The sequence below is a fragment of the Ziziphus jujuba genome, chromosome 11 (assembly GCF_031755915.1).
Source record: "Ziziphus jujuba cultivar Dongzao chromosome 11, ASM3175591v1".
NCBI lineage: Eukaryota > Viridiplantae > Streptophyta > Magnoliopsida > Rosales > Rhamnaceae > Ziziphus > Ziziphus jujuba.
The window spans coordinates 11,316,330-11,341,545 of record NC_083389.1 but is presented as its reverse complement, the minus strand read 5'-3'; the positions used below and the strand labels follow the sequence as shown (position 1 = coordinate 11,341,545).

The 25,216-nt window shown below is 33.2% G+C and overlaps 5 protein-coding genes across 7 annotated transcripts; 4 read left to right on the top strand and 1 right to left on the bottom strand.

Annotated features, from left to right (window-relative positions):
* Positions 1-1,293: 1,293 nt before the first annotated feature.
* LOC107432410 (chaperone protein dnaJ 6) lies at positions 1,294-4,358 on the bottom strand. The gene is made up of 8 exons (XM_016043539.4): positions 4,066-4,358; positions 3,205-3,303; positions 3,019-3,120; positions 2,660-2,719; positions 2,451-2,557; positions 2,291-2,373; positions 1,803-1,893; positions 1,294-1,718 (listed from the first exon to the last, which is right to left on the bottom strand). Exons 1-8 carry the CDS (start codon positions 4,177-4,179, stop codon positions 1,508-1,510), a joined length of 867 nt encoding a protein of 288 aa, XP_015899025.3. The 5' UTR covers positions 4,180-4,358; the 3' UTR covers positions 1,294-1,507.
* Positions 4,359-4,545: 187 nt separating this feature from the next.
* Positions 4,546-7,047, top strand: LOC107432423 (zinc finger A20 and AN1 domain-containing stress-associated protein 8). Of its 3 annotated transcripts, none has more exons than XM_016043560.3 (3): positions 4,546-4,705; positions 4,881-4,936; positions 6,265-7,047. In XM_016043560.3, the coding sequence occupies exon 3, from the start codon at positions 6,276-6,278 to the stop codon at positions 6,792-6,794; it is 519 nt and encodes a 172-aa protein (XP_015899046.1). In that variant the 5' UTR covers positions 4,546-4,705; positions 4,881-4,936; positions 6,265-6,275; the 3' UTR covers positions 6,795-7,047. The 3 variants fall into 3 exon arrangements, with proteins under 3 accessions (XP_015899046.1, XP_015899047.1, XP_015899048.1); XM_016043561.4 differs by having other exon boundaries at positions 4,549-4,705; positions 4,885-4,936; XM_016043562.4 differs by lacking the exon at positions 4,881-4,936 and having other exon boundaries at positions 4,550-4,705.
* Positions 7,048-13,526: 6,479 nt separating this feature from the next.
* On the top strand, positions 13,527-16,798 carry LOC107432401 (probably inactive leucine-rich repeat receptor-like protein kinase At5g06940). The gene is made up of 2 exons (XM_016043529.4): positions 13,527-15,933; positions 16,104-16,798. The coding sequence occupies exons 1-2, from the start codon at positions 13,650-13,652 to the stop codon at positions 16,469-16,471; spliced, it is 2,652 nt and encodes an 883-aa protein (XP_015899015.3). The 5' UTR covers positions 13,527-13,649; the 3' UTR covers positions 16,472-16,798.
* A 4,516-nt stretch (positions 16,799-21,314) lies between these two features.
* Positions 21,315-22,907, top strand: LOC125419508 (AP2-like ethylene-responsive transcription factor AIL6). The gene is made up of 5 exons (XM_048465699.2): positions 21,315-21,745; positions 21,873-22,000; positions 22,449-22,457; positions 22,637-22,725; positions 22,830-22,907. Exons 1-5 carry the CDS (start codon positions 21,315-21,317, stop codon positions 22,905-22,907), a joined length of 735 nt encoding a protein of 244 aa, XP_048321656.2.
* A 276-nt stretch (positions 22,908-23,183) lies between these two features.
* On the top strand, positions 23,184-24,551 carry LOC112488887 (AP2-like ethylene-responsive transcription factor PLT1). The gene is made up of 2 exons (XM_025066409.3): positions 23,184-23,284; positions 23,420-24,551. The coding sequence occupies exon 2, from the start codon at positions 23,467-23,469 to the stop codon at positions 24,385-24,387; it is 921 nt and encodes a 306-aa protein (XP_024922177.3). The 5' UTR covers positions 23,184-23,284; positions 23,420-23,466; the 3' UTR covers positions 24,388-24,551.
* Positions 24,552-25,216: the final 665 nt, after the last annotated feature.

Genomic DNA, 25,216 nt, shown 5'->3' with positions numbered 1-25,216 from the left:
TTTTAGCTACAAATTTTCAATGTGATAATTATTTATTTTTTGCCCTTGGGAGCAAATGAAAATGAACAAGTTTTAAATGGACATTTTTGGAAACTAAATAATTGAAGTTGCACTAACAAGGAGATGTCAAATCGATCTATGTGATCTCTATTCCCTACCTGCATAAATAGTTATATTACATTGAAAAAAAAAAAAAAAAAGTTATGTTACATACCCACTCTCCATCATGGTTAAACACCCTTTTTGTTATTTTTATTTTTTTGCTTCCTTTATAAGGTAGAAACTTTCTTTTCTTTTCTTTTTTTCTTTTTTTTTTTTGGATGAATAATAAGGTAGACACTTTCCGAAGCACCTTATGTTTTCTGTGGTTAATTTGAATTTGGACAAATTTGCCCATGATTGGAGAACCATAATCTCTACAGCCCCTAAACTAAATTTCCCTTTTCCTTTCTGCCCTTATCTTTTTTTTTTTCTTAAATCATTATCTTGTTGATCCACTTAATTAAAGGCAATAAGTTAAACTCAGACACAACGTGAAAGTAAGTACAGCATTGATTTTGTCGTATTAGAGAAACATATTTTGATGAAGAATTATTTATTTATTTATTTTATTTAGTAGAAAGGTTTGCATTTATTTATCCAACAATTTGCTTCACCAACAGTTACAGAGAGTTATATCTTCTTTATAGGAAGTTGTTGAGGACCAATATATCCGGCATTTAGCAATTTTTTTTTATGCATCTTTTATCACCAATTTGGTTATCTTCAACCAAAAAAAAAAAAAAGGGTACGTATTTTTGGTTTAACCAATAATAGAGAGATGGTACATACAAATCATTGAATGCCACTCAATTATACATGATAAATATTATATAATAAAGTCCATCTGTGTAGACTTGTAAAGTCCATAACAAAGCTTTAAAAAAGATAATGAACATAAAGCACACGATCGGTTAAGTATAATAAACTGATAACTAACGGCATTCATCCAGCAATACTTTCCATATTCTGTCTGCTTCTATGATTGTGTGTTTATTCTTTTTCTACATTTTCCCTTAACAACTCTGATTATCCTTTCTATTCTATTTATAAAAAAAAATGCACATGCTAAATAAGTTGAGAATCTTAGGGGGGAAAAAAATGATAACCAGATACAAAGAAAAGGAATTATATGGTATGGATTTAGTATTTTAAATAGTGCTTATTTTCACATTTTGAAAAAAAAAAAAAAATACAGTATGACTCATTTTGTACAGAAATAACAAACTCTATTGTTTTCTCAAATACATAAAATAAATAAATAAATAACATATACTTATCTTTTTGTAAAGAAAATAAAATAAAATAATACGCATTGCATCATAATTGTTTTCTAATTAACTTGTTTAATATGAAAAAGAAAAAAATAAAGACAAACAACTCTGATAAGTATCATACATTGGGCCTTTTGCCAACCATGACATAAATTTATACACGATCGATTTATAGATCAGTACTCCATCAGAAGTTACTTACGTTTTGACCTTTTCGAAATTCTACGGCTTTCAAGCTTCTTCTGTGCAGCTTCAAATTCTTCTTCACTGGGTTCTGAACCAGCAGCACCACCCCCACCATATTTAGACACCAGAGTTGAGAACATAGAATCAAACCTATCTTTCCTCTCAGTTCGGCGTTGAGATATGATTGCATATAGATCTGGTTCTGACTGTTTATCTGACCTGCATAATGTTTAAGCATAACAGTTATAGATAATTCAGAATTGATGAACGAAAAAAACGATAAAAATGCAGCAAAATACTCACTTGACCCTCTTCGTTAAAGGACTGGTGGGTGGTTTGGTTTCAGATACTTTCTTTGACCACTTCTGATAGACTTTGGTTGATTTCAGTTCTCCTAAAAAGAGAAATGGGATTAGTAAGTGAAGAAGGCATATTGATTAGAAGGCATACCGCAACAAAATAGCTAAGTGCATCTGTTAAGTTGTACTACAGCAACTAATAAGCTCCACTTAAGAGCCGTTGGTTTTCAGAAGCAATATTGTATAAGTCAGTTATACTTGTGTCATGGATTTCTTAAACCACACACAAACAAGTCCATCTCAGATTCACTGCTTCATTATGTTATCATCAATTCATTCTCCAAAAACTTATTTGGAAGGAGAAAAACATGAATTTTTGGCTGAAAGACAGTTTAATGGAGCATGAGGTTTTCTACTCATCATCCTCCCTCCAGCTTCTTATTTCAGTGAAAGAAAAAACAAATCTGAGAATAAGCGGAAAGAAATCCATACCTGAGGCTATTGCCTCATCAAGAATGTCCTTGAAGCGGTGTGAATCAAGTTTAGGATCTGAACAAAGCATTGAACAGAAGAGTCTACAAAAGAAACCAAAAGGTTACAAATCAAATTGGCAAGCCTAAGGGTTAAGAGAAGACAAATACAATGCTCCTACCTGTTCATTTTACCCTTGTACTGTTTATACAGATCAATCAAATCTTTCTTCTCTGAATCAGATCCTCTATAGTTTGCTTCAAACTCTTCAATATCTGCTTCAGTGACCTGCAATTGATATATATGTTATATGCTAATAGCAAATGGAATAATGGAACCATATTGTTTCTATCAACAGGAAAGATTCTTATTAAAAGACGATGCAATAACCTTTTTATACATGGCTCGGAAAAATTCATGTAGATTCTGAACGACATCACCAGCAAGGTCCTGGTCATGGAAAAATAACAAACAGACATGGTCATAAAAGATGACAATCAATAAAAGAGGTTTTCCTTTTACACCATAAAAAGCATATTATGTTTGCTTAAAACATTTTCGAACCAGTCCCACTGAAGGGTGCAGGAAAAGCTAAACTTTCATCGAAAATGGGTATGCCATATAGAATCAGCAATCAAATTAGCAAACAAATTTCTTTGACTCTCAACTTGATTATTGCACATAAATCTGAACAGAAAAGAATAAAAAAAAAAAAAAAAAAAAAAAAAAAAAAAAAAAAAAAAACTTACAGCATCTTCTACACAACCAGTCTGGTCATAAAGTGCTCGTTTCTCCTCATCACCAAGAATGCCTATCACCTTTTGTAATTGCTGGAATTTTTCTTTGGCTTCCTAAAGGGGAAAAAAAATGACAGGTCACAATAAGAATTAACAAGAAAAGAATGATAAATTTGCATCATAAAAATGGAGCCTTACCTCGTCACCGGGATTTTTATCAGGATGAAGACGCAATGCTAACTTGTAGTATGCTTTCTTTATTTCCTGTTGAGATGCTGATCTATCCACACCAAGAACCTGGAAGAAATTGGGCCATCATTTTTATGTAAAATCTAGAACAACAAATAAAACAAGAGGGTTCAGGTTGGAAATTCAACAACACAAACACATGAGTTGAGGAGGAACCAAACTAAGTGTCATAGTATAAGACTGAGAATATATATACAGTATGAGCTACTCAATCAGCTCCTCCTCCAACTTGCCTGAGTTTCTACTAAATTCCACAAGATAGTACTGCATTGACACCCAGAGACTCATGCATGCACCAGCAAATTGTTGAGGTACCAGATCCATTGCATCCAACTTGTATCAAATCTTACTTCTCATGGATCCAAATTTACTAGAGTTTAGTGAACTTAAAATCCTAGTAAGCAATTTAGATCCCTTAAACTTATTATCTGCAATTCAGACCACCATAATTAGACTTATATAATAAACGGTTTTGAAACTTCCATGAGTATACCAGAGCAACCAAGAGCTTATGAAATAAAAACACCACTCTTTCAAATATGAAACAAGCTCATAACTATGAAATGGAGCCGACACTTTTATCCATCTATCCAACTATACCAGTCAATTCACACATAAGAAGTTAAACCGAAATAACCAACAATAGATGATCGGTAACATTTCCCACACACAAGCAAAAGAAAACCCCCATAATCCCAATATCCGAACTAGGGCATAACGGAAACACAGTTCTAAGACTATTCCCAACGATGTTGAAAATCAAAAGCTTAATCGAACAAATTATACAGATTTCAATGAAATTTCGGATACCTCATAGAGACTCTTCTCAACCGAGGAAGGTTGAGATTGACCCTGATGGTCATTGTCTTCTTCTTGCACTGGAACTTGACCCTCCAAAACCCTAGCTTTTTTCCCCTTCGCCATTTTTTTTTGGCTTGAAATCTTTCAAAGACGAGATCTTTTTGAAGATTGAAGAAGACCTATTACAACCAGAGGCTCTCAGTCTCAGAGGCTCTTAGAGTATTTATTACACCATGTCTCTCCCTGTGTTTTTGGGTTCCGATTTGTTCCCGCCAATTCGCCATCTTTCCCGCCGAGGTATTCTGGATCTTCCGTGGTATTTGGGCCCAGATACAATTTTGGGCCTGGATCATTACAATAGGTCCAGAACAGCCGAATAAGAGTTCTATGGCATAAACAGGTAATTAAAGGGGTTTTTCAGGGCAGTTAATGTCGCATCACCGACTCAGTGCAAAAAAGCGTTCGTTGGCAGAGAAAAAAAGTTAAAATAAAAGTTTTAAATAGGAAGAGAGAGACACATCCTACGATACGACCTCAAACCCAACACCCTTTTCTCTTTCTTTTCTCTCTTATCTCTCTCTGTTTCTCGCTTCGATTTATTTTTTCTATTTTTTCTGATTATCATCATCCAATAATCTCCTCGATTAGGGTAAGAAAATCTCATCTTTCTCCAACTGAATCTTTCTTTGAATTTTTGTTTTTATTTTTTATATTGTTTATCGTTTTGCCTTTGTTTTCCTTTTGGATTCAAAACCTTTTTTTTTTTTTTTTTTCTTAATTTGATTTCTGTGCTGTGTGTTTTTGTATGTTTTAAATTAAAAAAGACAGGAACTGGCTGGTTCGATTTTGTGAATCAAGATCGGCCAAAATAACCAAACAGGTGAGGGGGTTTCTTCTTGTTTTTGTTTTTTTTTTTCTTTTTTTGTTGGGGTTATTTTGAATTTGTTTATTAAGCTGGTTAATCGTCTTGTAATTGTAAATTTCTTTGTTCATGAATTTGTATTGAAAGTTTTTCGATAATATGCGTAGGTGTGGGCTTGATATTTTGTGGTTATGGGGGCTTTATAATAGGAAAACATTTGAGAGGATGTGGCTAGTTAGGGTTTTGTTGCATGTAACCCAGCTCTTGTTGAATTTCATTCAGTGTGTTCAGGGTTATAGGATTCTAGGAAAAATTCTAAATGTCGTGAATTGTTCTGTATTTTTGAATTGTGTAATTGGGTTGTGAATTGTAATTTTGGTTTAGATGGTGTGCAATGATGTAATTTGAGTGATTTATTTGTTTTTAGTGTTTAGAACTCTACGAGAATCCCGAATTCGATTTGGTGGCTTTATATAGGAAAACGTTTTGAGGTGATGTGGCCAGTTAGAGTTTCGTTGCATGTAACCCAGCACTTGTTGAATTTCATTCAGTGTGTTCAGGGTTATAGGATTCGAGGAAAAATTATAAATGTCGTGAATTGTTCTATATGCTTGAATTGTGTAATTGGGTTGTGGATTGTAATTTTGGTTTAGATGGTGTGCAATGATGTAATTTGATTGATTTGTTTGTTTTTAGTGTTTAGAATGCTATGAGAATCCAGAATTCGATTTGGTTTCTATTAAATTTCTTCAAGCTATTGCAATATTTTTTTTTTAATGAGCTCTTGTTTGCTTGATTTTGCTCATATTATTGTTTTCTACCATTCTGAGTTTATGCATAATAAGTGTTTGGGGTTAGGTGAATTAACAGAGACAATTTTCATCAACCAGCACAATTAAGTTTCAATATTATCTCCTATAAGGATAGTTATTAATTCATTTAAGGAAAACCTTTTAAGTACTCTCAAACACTGATCCTTAGCGGACTAGGTTGTCATGCATATGTGATGTCATCTCTAGAGTTAGTTTCACCATGTTCAGTATGTCAGGCTTCCCTTACGCATGGAATCTATGGATTCACTCATAGATGTGTTTAAACTCTGTATTTGTTTCCTTGTGTAGTGGGGCTAGGTATTTGTAGAGTGAGTGGACGTATTGCTGGGTTTGGATGTGTTTTGTAGTTGTCAAATGTATGGTAACAAATAAATCTTTTTGGGGTAAAAGTACTAGTTGATGAAGGTAATTCTTTCTCTTGTCAAAAATAAATAAATAAGGAATCTCAAAAGTGAATGTCTGAATGATTAAAAGGTTAAATATTTGTTAAGTGAGTGAATGATTGCTTTGCAGGAAATTAGAAAATGGAATCTCATGACGAAACAGGATGCCAAGCTCCTGAACGCCCTATACTTTGCATTAACAACTGTGGCTTCTTTGGAAGGGCTGCCACTATGAATATGTGTTCCAAATGCTACAAGGACATGCTGCTTAAGCAGGAACAGGCTAACCTTGCAGCATCATCCATCGATAGCATTGTGAATGGCAGCTCAAGCACTAGTGGGAAAGAGCCTGTCATTGCAGGTGCCTTGGACATTCAAGCTGGAGCAGTGGAGACAAAAACTGTTACAACAGAACCATCCAGTGATTTATCCTCAAGTAAGAATATTGAGGCAAATGTGAAACAGGGGCCTAGCAGATGCACCACCTGCCGAAAACGTGTTGGTTTGACAGGGTTCAATTGCAAGTGTGGGAACATCTTCTGTGCAAACCATCGTTATTCAGACAAACATGACTGCCCTTTTGATTACAGGACTGCTGCACAAGATGCCATTGCTAAAGCCAACCCTGTAGTCAAGGCGGAGAAGCTTGATAAAATCTAGGTGTCATGCCAAAGAAGTTAAGATTTATCTATGGAAGCATGATGCTTCTATTTGTATCCATGTGTTTTCATATAAGTTCGCTATTGTCTTGTCAGGTGTCCTATATTGATAAAAGTGCCTAGTTATGATAAGCAGGGCATCTCTTAAGGAACTCTATATTCCTTGTTTAGTGGTGAAGATTTCTTTGCTGGCTCCAGTGTGTAAGTCTTTATTTGTGCTGGTTTGGAAGACATCATTTGGAGTTACTTTGTAATCTTATCTCTCTCTCTCTCTCTCTCTCTCTCTCTCTGCTTTATTTGCATCTTTTTCTGGTAGTGCATGAGAAAATGGTCTTGTGCTTAAATTCTTTAATCTGGAAGTACTATATATATCCTTTAACAGGTGGCCAAAATGATAGCTTCTCCTCCATGCCTCTGGCGAAACACCTACACTGAGCATATTGTCTTAGATGTATTCTCTCCGTGGAACTCTATATGTGTTCTCTCAATTGTGACTTTTTCAACATTGCTGTGTCTGCTCTTTTATAGGTTGGGTGTGATAAGAGGTTCGATGGCAACAACATTTCTCAGTTTGCCTGGTGTATGGTAATATTTCTTTTAGTTTCTGGGATTGGGAAGTGCCATTCTTGATTATGATTATCTGTTAGGTTAGGGGTGCAAGTTTATGCTAGGTGACTTGGATATCTGTTGCATTTAGTCAGTGGCTGTGGCTCATTGTAAAATGCATTATTTGCACTAAGCATTTAAAATAATCGTATCTTAAGAATAAGAAGGGGAAAAAAAAAAAAAAAAAACAAGTACCAAAGCCCAAATTGAAACCTAACAACATTAACCAAATTGGAAATAAATTAAGCTTGAAACTGATATTTCGGATGAGAAATGCGTATACGCTTATCTGGCTTACAATGTCGCATTTTCTTGGGAAAACTTGGAACAGTCGAATCAAAATAATTGTTTGATTATTGATACCAATATTTTCTTATGATTATTGATATTGCAGGATGTTGAATGTTTTAAGTCAATTAACTACTTTTGTGGTGTCACATGGTTTGCAGTTGCTATAATATAAAATGGTGAGGTCTCTGTTAGAGGAATTAAAGCGTAGCTTTAGATAATCTGTGTGGAATGGAATTTGTGGTGTTGGTCACTTTCTTTGTTTTGGAAAACGATTGCCAAATTCCGTATAGAAATTGATTAATGCTAATATATATATATATATATATATATTTTTTTTTTGATGAATAATGCTACGAGTAAGTTGTGAGGGAGACATACTCTATACATGCATGGTTGAGCATGTCTTGATTCTCAGAATTGTAAACTGATGGCCGAGTGTGTGAGTTGGCATTTATAGCCACTTTTGATAATAAGTATTCAAGAGCAATGACCCCCACCAAACCACAGTTTACAGCGGACCAATTACAACCATTGATTCAGAGATTCAGGAATTCACAAAGCTGTTGGGAGTGATTTCCCACAGTTAGAGCTGCCGAGCTTGAATTTAGTCACCAGAACTCCCAAAACCACTAAAACCGCCATAGCAACCAGACCCTCCACCTTCACTGGATCTTCATAAAAATTGAACCGGGTTTGAAAACTGGGACAGATAAAAAGAAAGGAGGTTAAAAAGTAGAAAAGAGAATGAGAGAAAAACAAAAAAGATGGAAAGCTGTCAATATAAAAAAGGGAGAACCATCCTCGTCTTGGAGAAAGAAAAACAAAGGAATGTGAGGAGAAAAGTGTAAATAAAAAAAAGGAAAATATGTATATTATAATTTCTACTTGAACAGCATAATATTCAATAATCTGGAGAGAAAAAAAAAAAAAAAAGTTTGCCTTTTCAGGGACCTTTTGAGGACAGTACAAGCTTTTTATTCTGCCTCATAATTTGGCTTGGTGCTTGAAGCTGGATTCAACATTTTGCACTTTGTTGAGAACAATATTAGGTGGTGTTATATTCTCACTTCTGCTCGTGTGCAATCTCCAATAACTAAGCCACGTTCACCATTTCCATTACATGTTCACTTTTTAAAGATATTGGTTTCCCTATGTCCACTCAGAGATCCTCTCGTGGACAACCTAGTGGTTTAACCACTATTTTTTGCAGACAATCATCTCGAGCTGGAACTCTCATGACCCAGTTTAACATTTATGCAGGATTTTGGGATGGGTTATTAGACTAAACAATTCTATTTAATGTTCAAAATTAACTGCTGAGAATAGTAACCAGAATTGTATTATTGTCCTTTAACAGGAAAAAAATGAAATATGGTAGGCAATGTGATAAAAGCTTAAGAAAGATAAAAAGAGTAGAAGAGGGGAAGCATAGGCATGGGAAGCAACATGAACATATGCCCCACCTTCCTAACCCTTTTGCTGAAAGAAAAGTTGGGTAAAAGTGAAATAGAGTGTATAATGGTTTCAGCTATACATACACATAGCTTTCTTCAATCCAATAAGTGATTTTTGATAATGTCCAACTTTCTCTCACCCCCACCATATCATATCATGCCTGGTTTCTTCCTCAAAGACAAAAACAAACCCCACCCTTCATCTTATTTTTTGTTGGGACTTGGTGACCTCGTTTTCTAGGGAACCAAGCACCAAGAATAACACAAAAACCTATGTGCCTCTCTCTCTCTCTTTCTGATGCATGTATTTTTATGTCCTTGGATGCTCTTTGAATTACTGTATCTTGTATTATTTTCTTATATTTTGAAAGTTGACTCTCTTCGGTGAGAATATGTTTTCCAACGACTTTTGGAAGTGAACGAATGAAATTTTTATCTAAAAAAACATAATAATTTGATGAATACAGAATTTTCTAGCAGAGATATGATTATAAAAAAGTCATTTCTTACTGAACTTATTGGTTGACATTCTTTAGCTCTACGGTCACAAGCTCAACAATGAAACCACTGCCTTTGAAATCCTGCGACTTGAAAAATGTATATAATACTGACAGGTTTTGTTATTAATTCCGAGATGGGTTTGAACCGTTTTCTCGATTTGGAGGAGTTTTGACTCAACACTAACACAACTCGATTCTTATGCTTCAGGAAATTTTAAAAACATAAAAATTTTGCTTTTAAGAGAACACATTCACCAATGCAAAAACACCCTTTTTCGATGACAAAAAAAATAAAAATAAAAAACCTTTTGGCTTTTCCTGATGGTTGGACGTGCAAAATGTATTTTCAATTTCCTTGTGGCAGGTTAAATCATATGGTATACAATCGATAGCAATTGATTTGAGAGATAAGAAGCTATACTTGGCCTATAAAAGCAACCTCTATTTGTGTCAAGTCCATTCTATTGACCTTATGTGAGGCTATGATTCTCCACAGAAAGGGGGAACAGAAAACTAGTTACACCATGACATTTTCTGGAATCCCTTGTGGCTTTTATAATGGCATTTTGACCATCTTAATGACAAAGTATTATTGGAAATAAAGGAAACAAAAGCTTTTTGCCTACATGGCCCACTTTTATTTACAGTGTTAAGAGTAATAATTGAGTATTTTTCTTCAAAGTTGGTGGAGATCTGCACATAACAAATATGGGAAAGAAAAAGAGACAAAAGGCTTTCTTCTTGTTTTCTTCTTTTATTTTTTTTTTTTTATTTTTATTATTATTTTTTTTTTTTTTGGGGTGGGGGGTGCTGTCTTCTCATTACTCATGGAAGCTTATATCCGAAGGCTAATTTATTTAAAAATTTTAAAAAAATCATCAAGTTCTTTATCCTTTTACCTTTACAGCTATTTGAAACAATTTTACAGCAAATTGTCATTTGGAAATTGAATGAAAACTAGCATTTATCTCTCAATTTCATTCTTGTTGCAAATTTTCCATTAAACAAAAAAGGAAGTAGCTTCTTTATCTAGAGGTTCAAGATTTTGTTATTCAACAGAAGAAACATTGGATGGATGGATGGATTATATTCACCAAAAATGAGAATTAGAGCCCATGGATTCTCTTTCAAGGAAAGACTTTGTGGGCTAGGGTAACACTTTTTTTTTTAAAAAAAAAAAAAGAAAAAAAAAGAACAACTGTGAAAGTAACTTAGGAAAAACAATGAACAAATATGGCAAGGTAAAAAAAAAAAGTTTTATGTTATCTTCCAATCCAACAAGGAATTAAAACATATTAACAAAAAAACAAAAAAAAGAAATAGAAACCAGTCAACCAATCCCATTTATCTTCCATTTCTCCTCCACAAAGCCCGTACTGAAGGCTTTTGTTCCCTGCTATTAGAGAAGAAGAAGCATCGTATCTTGAAGGGACATGACATTGAAATTTTCTCTCTAGATCTTTGCCAGACTACTTCAATAATGGCACTCGTCCTTCACCCTTATACATTCACAGTAAAAAGTCAGAAGCTTTATGGGAAAAAAATAAAGTCAGAGCTTTTACTTTTGACATTTTCACCATACCTACTTTTTTCTCTGCAACTCTATATGTGCAGTATGTACAAATCACATTGGTTGCAGTGGGCTACAGCCTTTTTGGTCTCACCCTAACCTCTATGGCCTTTTTGGTTAAGCAGCCTCACCGCAAAGCGTACAATAATGTCTTTTTACATATTGTAAAAAAGTATATGTTATATTCCCCAATCAAAACCTCCATATTTCACCAACTTCTTTGAGATTTTGCAGGTTTTGGTAAATGAAGTTGAAAGGTAACTAATCATATTATTGTAGCAAACCATCATGACCCATCATTTAATATATTTCCCTTTATTTTCTTTCTCACTCTCCTGCAATGCTTCACCAACAAGATCAATTTTGTAAGGGTGAGTGATTTTGGATTGGTTATTGATGTCTCTACAGCTATCAAACTCTTAAGATGTTCTTTCATTGCATCTTATTTTGTTTGAACATTATCATTTTATAATCTCTAAGGGATTATAAATGAATTTTGTGGTCCCACCACCCCCCTGAAAAACAAAAAAAAAACCTGAATAAAGTTTTGGTTCGAGCATTATTTTATCCATTTGTAATTGGGGGTTTTTAACATATCCATTGGAAGCTAGCACTTAAAAACTCCAGAGTCCAAAAAATAAAAAATGAAACTTTGTTTTCAATATGAAAGAAGTGGTCCAGTAGATCCCACAGGATAATCTGCACCGTTAGAATCGTAGATACATTTTTCACATTCTTTGATATGCCATCCTCATATCCTCTATGTTTCAGCGGAAAAAGCGGGTGATCTCTTTAGGATAACCTCTTGGGTCAGATCAGACCTCATGCTGGAACAGAACACAAAAGAAATAGGGGATAATAGCTGCCTCTGTTTCCTCTGTTTTCTTTATTAGTAATTTGTTTTGCTCTGTTTATTTACTATAATCGATGATTATAGAAGTATAAATTAAAAATTAGACAAACAAAGGAGTGGATGAGTTGGTAAGTTGTAACAAATTATAATAGGAATAGTTGTAGCCAAATATTTTCGTTGAAATTATAATAGGAATAGTTGTAGCCAAATATTTTCGTTGTAGCTAGTCACGTGAGAGCTGGAGTTTTTGTCCTGTAGTCTCAGTTACCCATTGGCTTCAACCTCGAGCCCCAGTCAATTACTGAGTTTGCTCACGGGGAGAATTTTGTCTGCTACTGTTATTGTTCTCTGTTTCGCTTTCAGTCACTGCCTTCTGTGTCCCCTACCCAGGTACTATTTTTTGACTTGGAGTCTCATGGTTCCTATCCATTTACTTTTCTACCCTTATGAAATTTGATGTTCTATCACACTTGGTATGGATAATATTGTCACTGCGAACAATGGCCATGGTTCAGTAACCTCTCTATTTTTGGTATCTTTGTAATTCTCTTCATTGTTTTCCTTTTCCATTCTATCAAAATACATGAAAATGGGTTGGATTTCTATGTCATCATCTCCTTGTGAATCTATCAAAGGGTCAAGTAGAACAACTAAACAAAGTTCTATACAAATTGAAAATTTGAACTTTTCTTTTTGGAGTTCCCATTTAAAAAGGAAAAACAAAACCAATTTTGTTGCATAAGAGAGAGAGAGAGAGAGAGAGAGAGAGAGAGAGAGAGAGAGCTAAGCACGAATTTTCAATGCATATTACATGTGTCGTATTCCTTGTCAATAAGGTTTCTGTGTTACAAGTGAAAGGTCAAATCCTGTCCTATTTGTACAAATTTTAAATACTTCATCGGATTCTTTTCAACTAATCACAACAAAGTAAAGAAAATTAAAGCAGGCAAACAAACAATGGATTAAGTGAGGTTGGACTTTTATTACCAAACAACCAAACAAAAAAATAAAATAAAACATAAAGGGGGTTAGACTTTGTATGCTCTACACTTTGAGAGCTTGAGTTCACCATTGAATTTGCTTCTTTTCCATTGTTAAAACTCAACTTTACAATATATAAAAGAACTCTTTTGCCTTTTTGCTCCCATTGGTTCATGAAAGTAATTAAAGGGTTTGAGTATATATCTTGTATATAATTTGAATATATATATAATAGAAAATTCTTTATTCTTTATTCTTTAATATCTACAAACTACCGCCTCATGTAAATTGAAAAAGAGACCTTTAAGAATAGTTTCCTGTTTTGGGCGAGAAAGAACGTTTTACTCGATTACATTTCACGTAATTTTAGAAACATAATATCAAAAAGTTAGAAACTTTGTCAATAAAGTTGGATATCAATCCTCAATAAGTTATCATGACACTTTTCTTTTTTTCTTTTTTTTTCGCAATTATACCCTTAAACCCATCAACATCGGCTAACCCATTTCGCTGACACACACACACACACATACACTCTCTTACTAACTTCATGGATATAAAAAATTGAAGAACTAGACCAAAGCTCTCTCAGTCGCCACCAATGGCTACATTTTGCAAGTACTCACTGATTTCCTCTCTAATCTTCATATCCTTCATTCATGGCTCTGTTTCAACAGAGTTGGACATTCTTCTTACTTTCAAGAAGTCCATTGAAGATTCGAAGAACTACCTGTCTAGCTGGTCTAACAACTCTGCCATCCATTACTGCAATTGGACTGGAATCGCTTGCTCTACTACACCTTCACTCTCTGTAACTTCCATAAACCTCCAAAGCTTGAACCTTTCTGGTGAAATTTCATCCTCAATCTGTGAGCTTCGTAATCTGTCTCATCTCAACCTCGCTGACAACCTCTTCAACCAACCCATTCCTCTGCATCTCTCTCAGTGCAGCTCTTTGGAAACTTTGAATCTGAGCAATAATCTCATCTGGGGAACAATCCCAGATCCCATTTTTCTGTTTCGTTCCTTGAAGGTGCTTGATTTTAGCAGAAACCATATTGAGGGAAAGATCCCAGAAAGCATAGGGTCTCTGAAGGAACTTCAGGTTCTCAACTTGGGAAGCAACTTGCTTTCAGGTAATGTACCTTCCATTTTTGGAAACTTAACTGAGCTTGTTGTTCTTGACTTGTCCGAAAATTCATACATGGTGAGCGAGATTCCTAGCGATATTGGGAAGCTTGGGAAGCTTGAGCAGCTATTGCTGCAGAGCTCTGGTTTTCATGGTGGACTCCCTGATTCATTGGTGGGTTTGCAAAAATTGACCATTTTGGATGTCTCTCAGAACAATCTAACCGGTGGGATTCCCGAGGCACTAGGGTCTTCTCTTAAGAACTTGGTGTCTTTTGATGTTTCTCAGAATAGGCTTTTTGGTTCATTCCCATCTGGGATATGTGGTGTAAAAGGTCTTGTAAGCCTCAGTCTGCATACAAATTTCTTCAACGGTTCAATACCTGACTCCATTAATGTATGCTTGAATCTTGAGAGGTTCCAAGTTCAGAACAATGAGTTTTCTGGTGATTTCCCAACTGGGTTGTGGTCACTGCCCAAAATCAAGCTTGTCAGAGCTGAAAATAATCGATTCTCTGGAACTATACCAGAATCAGTATCAATGGCTGCTCAACTGGAGCAAGTTCAGATAGATAACAACAGCTTTATCAGCAAAATCCCTCAGGGTCTTGGCTCCATCAAGAGCTTGTATAGATTCTCTGCATCCCTCAATGGTTTCTATGGTGAACTCCCTCCAAATTTCTGTGATTCACCTGTTATGAGTATTATAAATCTCTCCCACAATTCACTCTCTGGTGAAATTCCAGAGCTCAAAAAGTGCAGGAAACTTGTCTCTTTCTCTTTGGCAGACAACAGCCTCACTGGTCATATCCCAGCATCTCTTTCTGATTTACCAGTCTTGACTTACCTTGACCTTTCTGATAACAATCTCACAGGTCCAATCCCACAAAGTCTTCAGAACTTGAAGCTTGCCCTCTTCAATGTCTCCTTCAACAAGCTATCTGGTAGAGTCCCTTACTCTTTAATTTCAGGTCTACCAGCTTCATTTCTTCAAGGTAATCCTGAACTCTGTGGTCCTGGATTACCCAATCAATGTTCTGATGACCAACAAAGACACCAAACCATTGGTCTTACCACATTGACATGTGCTCTGATCTCTTTGGCTTTTGCCGTTGGAACTATGTTGATTGTTGGTGGGTTTATTGTGTATCATCGATCTTACAAGCGAAGATCGCAAATCGGCTTATGGCGTTCGGTTTTCTTCTATCCTCTTAGAGTCACTGAGCATGATCTGATTATGGGAATGGATGAGAAGAGTGCAGTTGGAGGTCCTGGAATTTTTGGCAGAGTTTACATCATAAGTTTGCCAAGTGGTGAACTTGTTGCCGTGAAGAAGCTCTTTAATTTTGGGATTCAATCCTCGAAATCTTTGAAAGCTGAAATCAAGACATTGGCCAAGATCAGGCATAAGAACATCGTCAAAATTCTAGGGTTTTGCCATTCTGATGATACAATCTTTCTGATATATGAATTCCTAGAGAAGGGGAGCTTGGGGGAGATGATTAGCAGACCAGATTTCAGTTTGCAATGGAGTATCAGATTGAGAATTGCCATTGGTGTTGCTCAAGGTCTAGCATACCTACACAAGGATTATGTTCCCCATTTGCTTCATAGAAATGTCAAATCAAAAAACATTCTTCTGGATGGAGATTTTGAGCCAAAGCTCACAGATTTTTCTCTTGATCGAATTGTGGGAGAATCTACATTCCAATCAGCGATGTCTTCAGAATCTCCTTTCTCCTGCTACAATGCCCCAGGTAAGAAAATAGTAGGAATTCTAATGAACCATACACTTCATTATATTATCTGTGAACAAATTCTTAAGCACTTTTTATTATTATTGCTATATGTAACTTGATTGTTTAGTGTTATGAATTCGAAACCGAAATTGAAATCAATATCTTACCACATTTTTTATCGATTGCAGAATATGGATACACTAAGAAACCAACTGAGGAAATGGATGTATACAGCTTTGGTGTTGTGTTGCTGGAGCTAGTGACAGGCCGGCAAGCTGAGAGAGCTGAAGCATCCGACTCTATAGACGTTGTGAAGTGGGTTCGAAGGAAAGTGAACATTACAAATGGTGCATTCCAAGTTTTGGACCCAAAGATATCAAGTTCTTCACAGCAAGAGATGCTAGGAGCTCTAGAAGTAGCACTGAGGTGCACTTCTGTGATGCCAGAGAAAAGACCATCAATGTGTGAAGTCGTGAAATCACTGCAGTGCCTTGGTTCAAGGACTACTTGCCTTCCAAGTATAGAATTGTCTGCTTCTGAGGTGGAGCATAATTAAATCGGCTTCAATTTGAAGAATGAAACTGCAAAAATAATGATCCATGACTACCCTTTTTGTCTTTTTTCTTTTTTTTCACTTTTGCCTTAGCTTTGTAAATCCAACTTTGGTTGAGTTTCTGATGGGAAAAAAATATGGCTGAATAGATATGTTGTTTTGGGTTTTGAATGAACAGTATGATGGGATTTTACAGTACAATGTTGTGGTAGAGAAAAAGGATTTTACTCTGTTGATTTGGAATACTAATCCACCCATGTGGTGGATGTTTTTCTCGCCATTAATTACTAAAATGAATATGCATAAAAAAATCAAGATCTTTGAGCAAGACATATGGTTTTGATCCTATGTTGAACAACTTTTTTTGGCTAATCATTCTTGGAAAATTGAAGGTGAAAAGCAGAATGTGGCAAATGAATTACGGATGAAAACAGATCTTGGTTTCTTAAATAAATTATTTGGGCCAACAGAAAGCTTAGAAAAGAGTTGGGTTTTGCTAAGCCCAAGTATGTAAAGGTTTGTTGGATAAATAAGTCCAAAAAATGAATGAATGAATTTAATTACATTTTTTGGGTAAATGAATGGATTGATTACTTGTCAAACCATATATATTAACCACGCATAGAATTAGCACAAAACATTTTGAAACCTAAATAACTATCGTCAAATTTGTTGATTTTATTCGTCGTTAAATAATTATATCTTATTTAATAAACTATCACTTTCGTAGACCAAATTTTTATTAAGAAATTTACTGACTAATATTTTATAATTCTTGTGAAATATATATATATATATATATTGAGGATACAGTGGGTGTGGTACACATGAAGTGAGAAAGTTACCCTAACAAACTTGACAATCTCGTGGTTTATTAACAATATTTTTCACAAAATGTTCATTTTCGACTTAAGAATGCTTCACTAACTATCCGGTTGTTGATTGGGCCAAAATTTTAAACCCAACAATCTAGTCTTCTGAGTGTTTTGTCATGTTGAAATTAGATGTGTATGCTTGTTCCATGTCTCTTACTATGCTGTAAACCCTTTAAATAGCAATTACAATCTGGATATTGGAAGCTTCCTACTTCCTCTATAAATAAATTTCTATAGGATTTTTATTTATTTATTTATTTATTTGGACAATTGAAAGTGTGGAATTTTAAATTTGGGATATACTTGTTCAAAGAAATTATAATTTTCCCATTAGACTGTCATGGTAGTGATAAATTTCTATAGTTAGACACTATAATGTCTTTTAGTCCATTGAGAACATTTCATTCAACGTACATTTCTGGATTTAATACATTTTGACTTTATAACCCATTTTAATTTGTGTCTTACAACCTGATATGTATTAAATTGATTGAGATGGTAATTACTATATGAGCTTTCTCCTAATTCACTAAATTCTAGTTCGATAGAGCTTCTGTTTGACTTTATTTTCTTTTCCATATAAATATATAACATGAATAGTAAATGATATTTTCTTTAGTAATTACTGATTTTTAAATTATGTATATATAAGAACTCCAAACCTAGCCTGATCACATTATTGGCAAAAAATAAAAAATAAAAAAGTAATAATAATAATATACTTTGTTACCATTGATAAACGATTATCAATGAACCTATATATCATATAATAATTTCAATATTTTTTATTAAAAAAATTTATTTTTAAAATTTTAGTATAAAAAATTATATAATTAAATATATTAATTAAAATTTATTACAAAAATTGCAGTATAACGATTTAAATATTTTTCATTAAAAAAATTTACTTTTAAGGTTTTATTATAAAAAATTATATAATTAAATATATTAATTAAAATTTATCAAATAAATTATTTTTAGTGGTGACAAATAAGCAAGACTCAACAAATAAATCTATTTAAAAAAAAAAAATCGTTTGATGAAAAGTAATTTGATTTTTTTTTTTTAAATCGTTTGATGAAAAGTAATTTGAATTTAATGTAACTCTCCAGGGCTTTCATTAACTCATGACATATAAATAGACTTATTTTGCATGCACAAAAAAGCCATGCTTCATATAATGCCCTTGATATTAAAATTTGAACACGTCCAAAAGCAACATAATGTGCAGCATTTAATGCAACAAAACTCAACTATATGTGAATGCATTCATTTTACTCATTTACACAAAAGAAAACTGCTTTTCTTATTACCAGTTTGCAAATGTACTTTCATTTCATATCCTATATATATGATTTAAAAACCTATACATATTCAAAAACAAAGTATGTACTTTATCTTTCTTGAAAAAATCAACAAGCTAAATTGGGTTGGATTAAACTGTGGAAAATATGGTAATTTATATGCTAGTGAAAGTGTTAAAAAAAAAAAAAAAGTACTTGATTAACCATTGAATTTATGAGAGAGATACATACATATATATATATATATGTATATAAACTCATTCAATATCTAAGTCAAACGGCTAACTTTTGTTTTGCTTAGCGACAAAGATATATTGATGCTTGGATAAACAGGTGGCCATCTCTTCCTCTCAACAATTCACATTTTGCAAAACACAAGTCTGCATGTAACCCTTAAATTTGAAACGTTAAGAAGTATCTTAATTTCAAAGCATCCAAACAAAGGCTGCTTACCAAATTACCCTTGTATTCTACTCAAACTACACAATCCAAAATTAACCTCTTCTTTCACAATTTATATTATATTTTTTTCAAATATGCCATTTTGAATTGGCTAGAGGAAAAGAGCTAATCCTTAGAAAGGTTTTCCATTGACAGAAAAAATAAAATAAATAAATTTATTTTATTTCTATAAAAAAAAAAAATAAAGAAGAAATTGGCTAGCAAAGTGTGTGGATCCCACATTGTTATAATATAAGCCAAATTGACATGATTGTAGAATTAAATACAAAGAGCCAAATATGGTTACCAAAATCCGACTGTATTTTTTTTTTTTATCAAAAACAAAGAAAAAATCCGACTGTATTTATCACAGAGGATGCATATACAGATAATTGAAGTTTTTAATCACCAACATGCCATAGTCGCACACTAATGTGAGATAACACTTTATGTGGATTTTTGTGGCAATTTGGTACCACCTTTAATTTCTAACTCTTTATCCTTCTTGTTTGGCAAACTAGAAAAATTTTGTCTCAGCTTAGCTTCCTCGTCTCTCACAGAAAAGAGGGTGTTTTCAAGTTTTCCATGATGGCTGGTTTGGTGAAAAAGGACTGATTTATAAATTAGTTTTGTGCTTCTTTTCCTTCCACATTTTTGTTTTTCTTTTTGTATATGGTGGGAAAATGATATACTTTAGACCACCTTTGATTTTGCCTTGTTAATTTACTGTAGTGCATTTTTCTGTTTCTTTCATTTCTAATGCTCTTAGGGTTTGGAAGAGTTGTGCTTTGAAGAGAAAAAGGAAGGAACTGGTTTGCTGGTATCGACAAAACAAGTTCTCATCTCATTTTCACCAAAATAAAATAAAATAAGATAATAGTTTCTCCTCTCATTTCCCACAGCGGCAGGCAGGTACATTTCCTAATTCCTATAATACTAGATCCATATAGTTTCCAAATAGATTTGGATTGCTTTGCTTCTTACATGTTTTTGTTTTCAATTAATTAAATAGATAATCTCTGGATGTCCTTTTGGGATATGAAAAACTAATTACACAGCTATAATTCTAAAATTCTTTCGGGAAAATTATGAGATTTGCCTTCCCTTTGTATTATTAATTTTCATTAATCATCAACATCGAGCTAACTTTCAACAATTTGCTGAATTTTATTTGACATAAGAATTTGAAATTAGTTAGTTTTTTTTTTTTTTTTTTTTTTTTTTTTTTTTTTGTTTGGGGGGTGGGGTGTTGTTTATATCTCAAAATTTAAAAAAACAAATGTCTAATATATCTCTTTTTTTTTTTTTTTGGATAGCTCAAACTTGATAACATGTAAATTATAGTACAAATTAAAGTTATAAGAATTCATGTGAACAAAAAAAAAAAAGGAGAACAATAATTTCTTAATAAAAAAATAAAAATTACATAAAATCGCTATATATCATTTTTATTTTTTGAAAGACCGAAAAATGTTGCATGACTACTACTTTTCGAGTAGACGTACATGCATGGTTTTTACGATGACGTACCAACTTACATAACATAATATTAAGAGAAATTAGAAAAATGTCTTCAATTTGTCCTTAATTTTGGAATTTCAATGTCAATTATCATTAAACAAAACTATTCTAACTATATCCCTTAGAATTTATTCAACTGCATGTGCAACTATAAATTTAGTTCATTAATTATTTTATTAACTTGATTTTGAGTTTTTTTTTTTCTTTTATTACAAGTGGAGAGGAAATCTTCACCAATATTAATATTTGATCTTTAGACTTGAAGATGTATTTTCTACGGATTTATCACCGGATTAAGCCTATGGATACTTGATTTTAAGATTTGAGAGAGAGAGAGAAAAATAAATTTTAAGTCCATGCACATACTTCAAATAATTTTAGATCTCTTAGTCTTTCATCTCCCCAAGTATATATTATGTGTTTGTTCCTTTTTCTCCTTTCTTATTTTTTTCTAAAGATTAATTCTTTATAACATATTTAGATGAAAGGTCCATATAGCTTGGTTGGTTATTGCATGTGGAGTAGTTAATTAATTAGCATGTTGAATACATATCAAACAGGAAGCGACACTAAACAAGTTAACTCTCTATATGATTTTTTTTTTCCCTTTTTTATTTAATTAATTGGTTCAAAGCATTTTTTATTTATTCAATTGTTAAGTTTATGTTGGTTTTTGCAGGATTCTAATTGTGGCACTTGACCTCAATGAACCCATTTGAAGAAATATATTCTGCCTTTTCTCAATCAAATCCTTCTCTTCTCCCTCAAAATTTAATTACTTCCCAATTTGAGAACTCTAATTCGTCACGACTTTTGGATAATTTTAGTGCTATTGATTCAAACAAAAACCAGTGTTGTCCACCTCTTCCCATGCAATATTCACACCATGGTGGTGATCATCAAGCTCACCATGAGAATTTCAATTTGATGAATAAGTTTTCTACGCCAAAGCATCAAAATCAAGCTCCTACATTTCTTCCTTTGCAACTTGATTCTCCATTGGCACTTAAAAATTCATTACTAGAAGTTCCTTACCTTAATGTCCAGCTTAAAGACTCTCAGATTATACCATCTTTGCCAATGGAGTGTGACAACAATGGACTTAATGATAATACTTTTGAAGGGAACCAAATTAGGTTTGTTGTTACTCCTTTAATTGATCAGCATGATTATTGTTAATATATATATATATATATATATATATATATATATGTATTTCACTTTTCTGTTTTCATTATGTACTTTGTGATTTCTTGTAAGCAGCGATAATGGCATTGATGAAACAAATGAATGCGATGAAGAAGAAAGCAATGCTGAAGCACAAAGTAAAGGACGGTGCAAAAAGACTAAAAGCACATTTGGTGAGAGGAGTTCTATGTATCGTGGAGTTAGTAAGTAAGGCCTCCTCTTTTCCTTTTTCTTTTTATTTATATTTATTTATTTATTGCCTATTTTAAAGTGCAGTTTTATACATATACATATATATATATATATATATATATTTATATGTACCAACGTAAAGCTGAATAAAATTCATAATTAATTTATCTTAATTTGATGCACACATTATTACCATATTTTTTTATTAAAAAAAATAAGAAATTCCATAAAAAATAAGAACAAATTCCTGATAGGTACACGGGACGCTACGAGGCATTTCTATGGGATAATACTGATCCAACAGTGAAATCAAAGACAGGTTCCGAAAAACTTACTACATTATTCAAATTAATTAATCTAGTCCTTCTAATTAAATGATAATGCACATATTATAATTTTGGAAAAATAAATTACTAACAGTTTGTTTCTTATGTTGTTATACACCTCCATCTTTGGCAGTTTACGTAGGTGAGTGAATCTACTTTCACATTTTTAAACTTCTAATTCTTGATTATTTAAACTATATAATAAGAAAAAATTCTCCTTCCAAAAATGTATTTTTCCATCTTACCTCTTTGAATAAATTAAACGGATTTATGTTTGGTTATTTTCGACTCTTGTCCGAAGTACTCACATTGATTTGGCAGGTGGATTTGAACGAGAAGAGGATGCTGCAAGAGCTTATGATCTAGCTGCACTTAAGTTTTGGGGACGGTCAGCTCCATTAAATTTTCCTGTATGTTATAACTTAAATCAAATTGATACTAATTGCTTCATTACTAAAGATTTAAGATTCATGTATTATAATCTAAAGATAACCAATTTATATATTGGTTTTAGCTGAGTGACTATGCCAAGGAATGGGAGGAAATGCAGAATGTGACCAAAAAAGAATATTTATTGGCTATCAGGAGGTAAAAACTTGTATTAGATTTTTGTTAATTGTTTGTTGGTAGTGGTATATATGGCTTAAGATTTTTGTGTTAATTATGTCTAAGATTTTTAATTTTTCTTCATTCCATATATGTACTAATTAATTGTAGCTTATATATACATATTGAACTTGATAAATTTTAGAAGTAGTAAAGGATTTGCTAAGGGCATATCGAACTATCGTGGAGTTACAAGGTATATAATATAAAAGTTTTTCTTATTAATTTTTTTCCCCATTGCCTCTTCTCTCTATCTCTGATGGCTAAGAATATTTGGAATATGTAGAAACTCTGATAATAGAAGATGGCAAGCAAGATTAGGGAAAGGTAAAGGGATCAAAGGCATTTATCTGGGAACATTTGGTAAGTTTATTTATTTCTCTAATTTTAGAATTGCAATTATTTCATTATCTAAATAATTATATATACATTGATCATATTATATATATATATATATATATATATTTAATTTTCTGATCATAAACAATAATTAATCAGATTCTGAGGTGGAAGCTGCGAGAGCTTATGATGTAGCAGTGATAAGGATGAAAGGAATGAAAGCTGTTACAAATTTTGATCTGAACCATTATGATATCCAAAGCATTCTTGAAAGTTCAAAGTTACCCATTGGCAAAGGTGCTTCCAAATTGTTGAAGAAAGCTTCAGTGAATGATCTTCTTCAGAAGAAAAAGAACAATGGCAAACATCCAATTTTGCAGCTTCACATTCTTGATAGCTCAGATACCTGTAACGATCCAAATCCACTACTCCAATATTCACTGGAACAAATCCCAAACCACAACAACAACAACAACACAAATAGCTCCTCCATTCTAAACCCAGAGGTTGGAAATTACTTTAATCCCTCAAATGGAAATGTTTCCAATTTTGGAATTGGGTTGCAAAATAATGGTTCTGAGATTCCTGGCAAGAATTACACTGATCATGGATTGCAGAGAGGTGTGAACCAACAGATTCAGCCAATATCAGAGACAGAGGGATTTCAATTCTATGGTAACCAGCCCCAATACCAAAACCCTAATTTTCCCCTTGTTTTTTCTGGCTATCAAAATCCTTGCTTTCAAACAAATCACCCTAGTTTCCTTCAGCTGTTAAATGGGGTCGGTGGAAATGGTTCGATGAGCAATGCTGCTAACTTAAGCGGCAATATCAATGGAGGGTCTTCAATGTCTCAAGCATACCCTTCTTCTGTGCATGATGGGTTGGCCTTCAATGTTCAAAATGGGATACAGAGAAGTGAGAATCTTCCAAACAGTGTGGTATTCAATGGAGGTTCTGGGATGATGGAGACCAATGAGAATTCTAATGCAGACAAGAGTAAAGATGTTCGAACCAATGGAGGTCAACTTGGTATAGAGAGAAGCTACAAATTGGACTCTGATATTCTTCCTAGCTGGTTGGAAATTTTCTTAAAGAACTCTGGCACTTCTGCTTCTAATGCATGAGACTGTCTGACATACTACAATTGAATTCCAATGTAAAGTTTTCAAGTCTGATGAGGTTGAGTTGGGACAGATTGTTTTGCCATATCATTTTACTAAAATAGAATCATTTAAGATAATGCATATATATATATATATATATATATATAGAGAGAGAGAGAGAGAGAGAGAGAGAGAGAGAGAGAGACAGAGAGACAGAGACAGAGACAGAGACAGAGAGATGAAAAGCTTTAATTTGGATTTTAATTAGAAAAATTTTCCTTATTTAGTTAGAAAGAGATTAGAAAAACAGATCAATAACAAGATCTTGTTACATCATAAGGAATTAAAGATTAATTCCTTGTGGCTATATATATATATATATATATATTGCTTTGATTTACAAGATTCATGCTCTTGCGCAAAAGAAATTATACGTAATTTGTTCATAGTATAACAAATCAAGTTAGCTATATAAGTTGTGCACTAAGCAACCAAGTGCATATAGGAATGAATGATTTCATGCAAATTTTAATACAAGTTCTGCATAATAAAAATGAGCTTTTACAAATACAAGCATAGGTCAGGCAAGATTAATGATGAAATTTCCAATTCTGAGTATCTTAATAAAATTATTCAGTATCCCATCACGAAAACAGGTCAATGTTATTCATATTCAGCAATTAGCAATTTTATTATGGTTAAGAAAAGTTGGTTGACTGTGAAACATTAATTGCTAAGGAATCTGATTAATTCATAAGAGAAATTCCTTCTATTTATCTGCTTAAATATACAATTAAATGCAAAGAGATAGAAAGATGGAATGCATAATCTAATAGAATTTATGACTGTA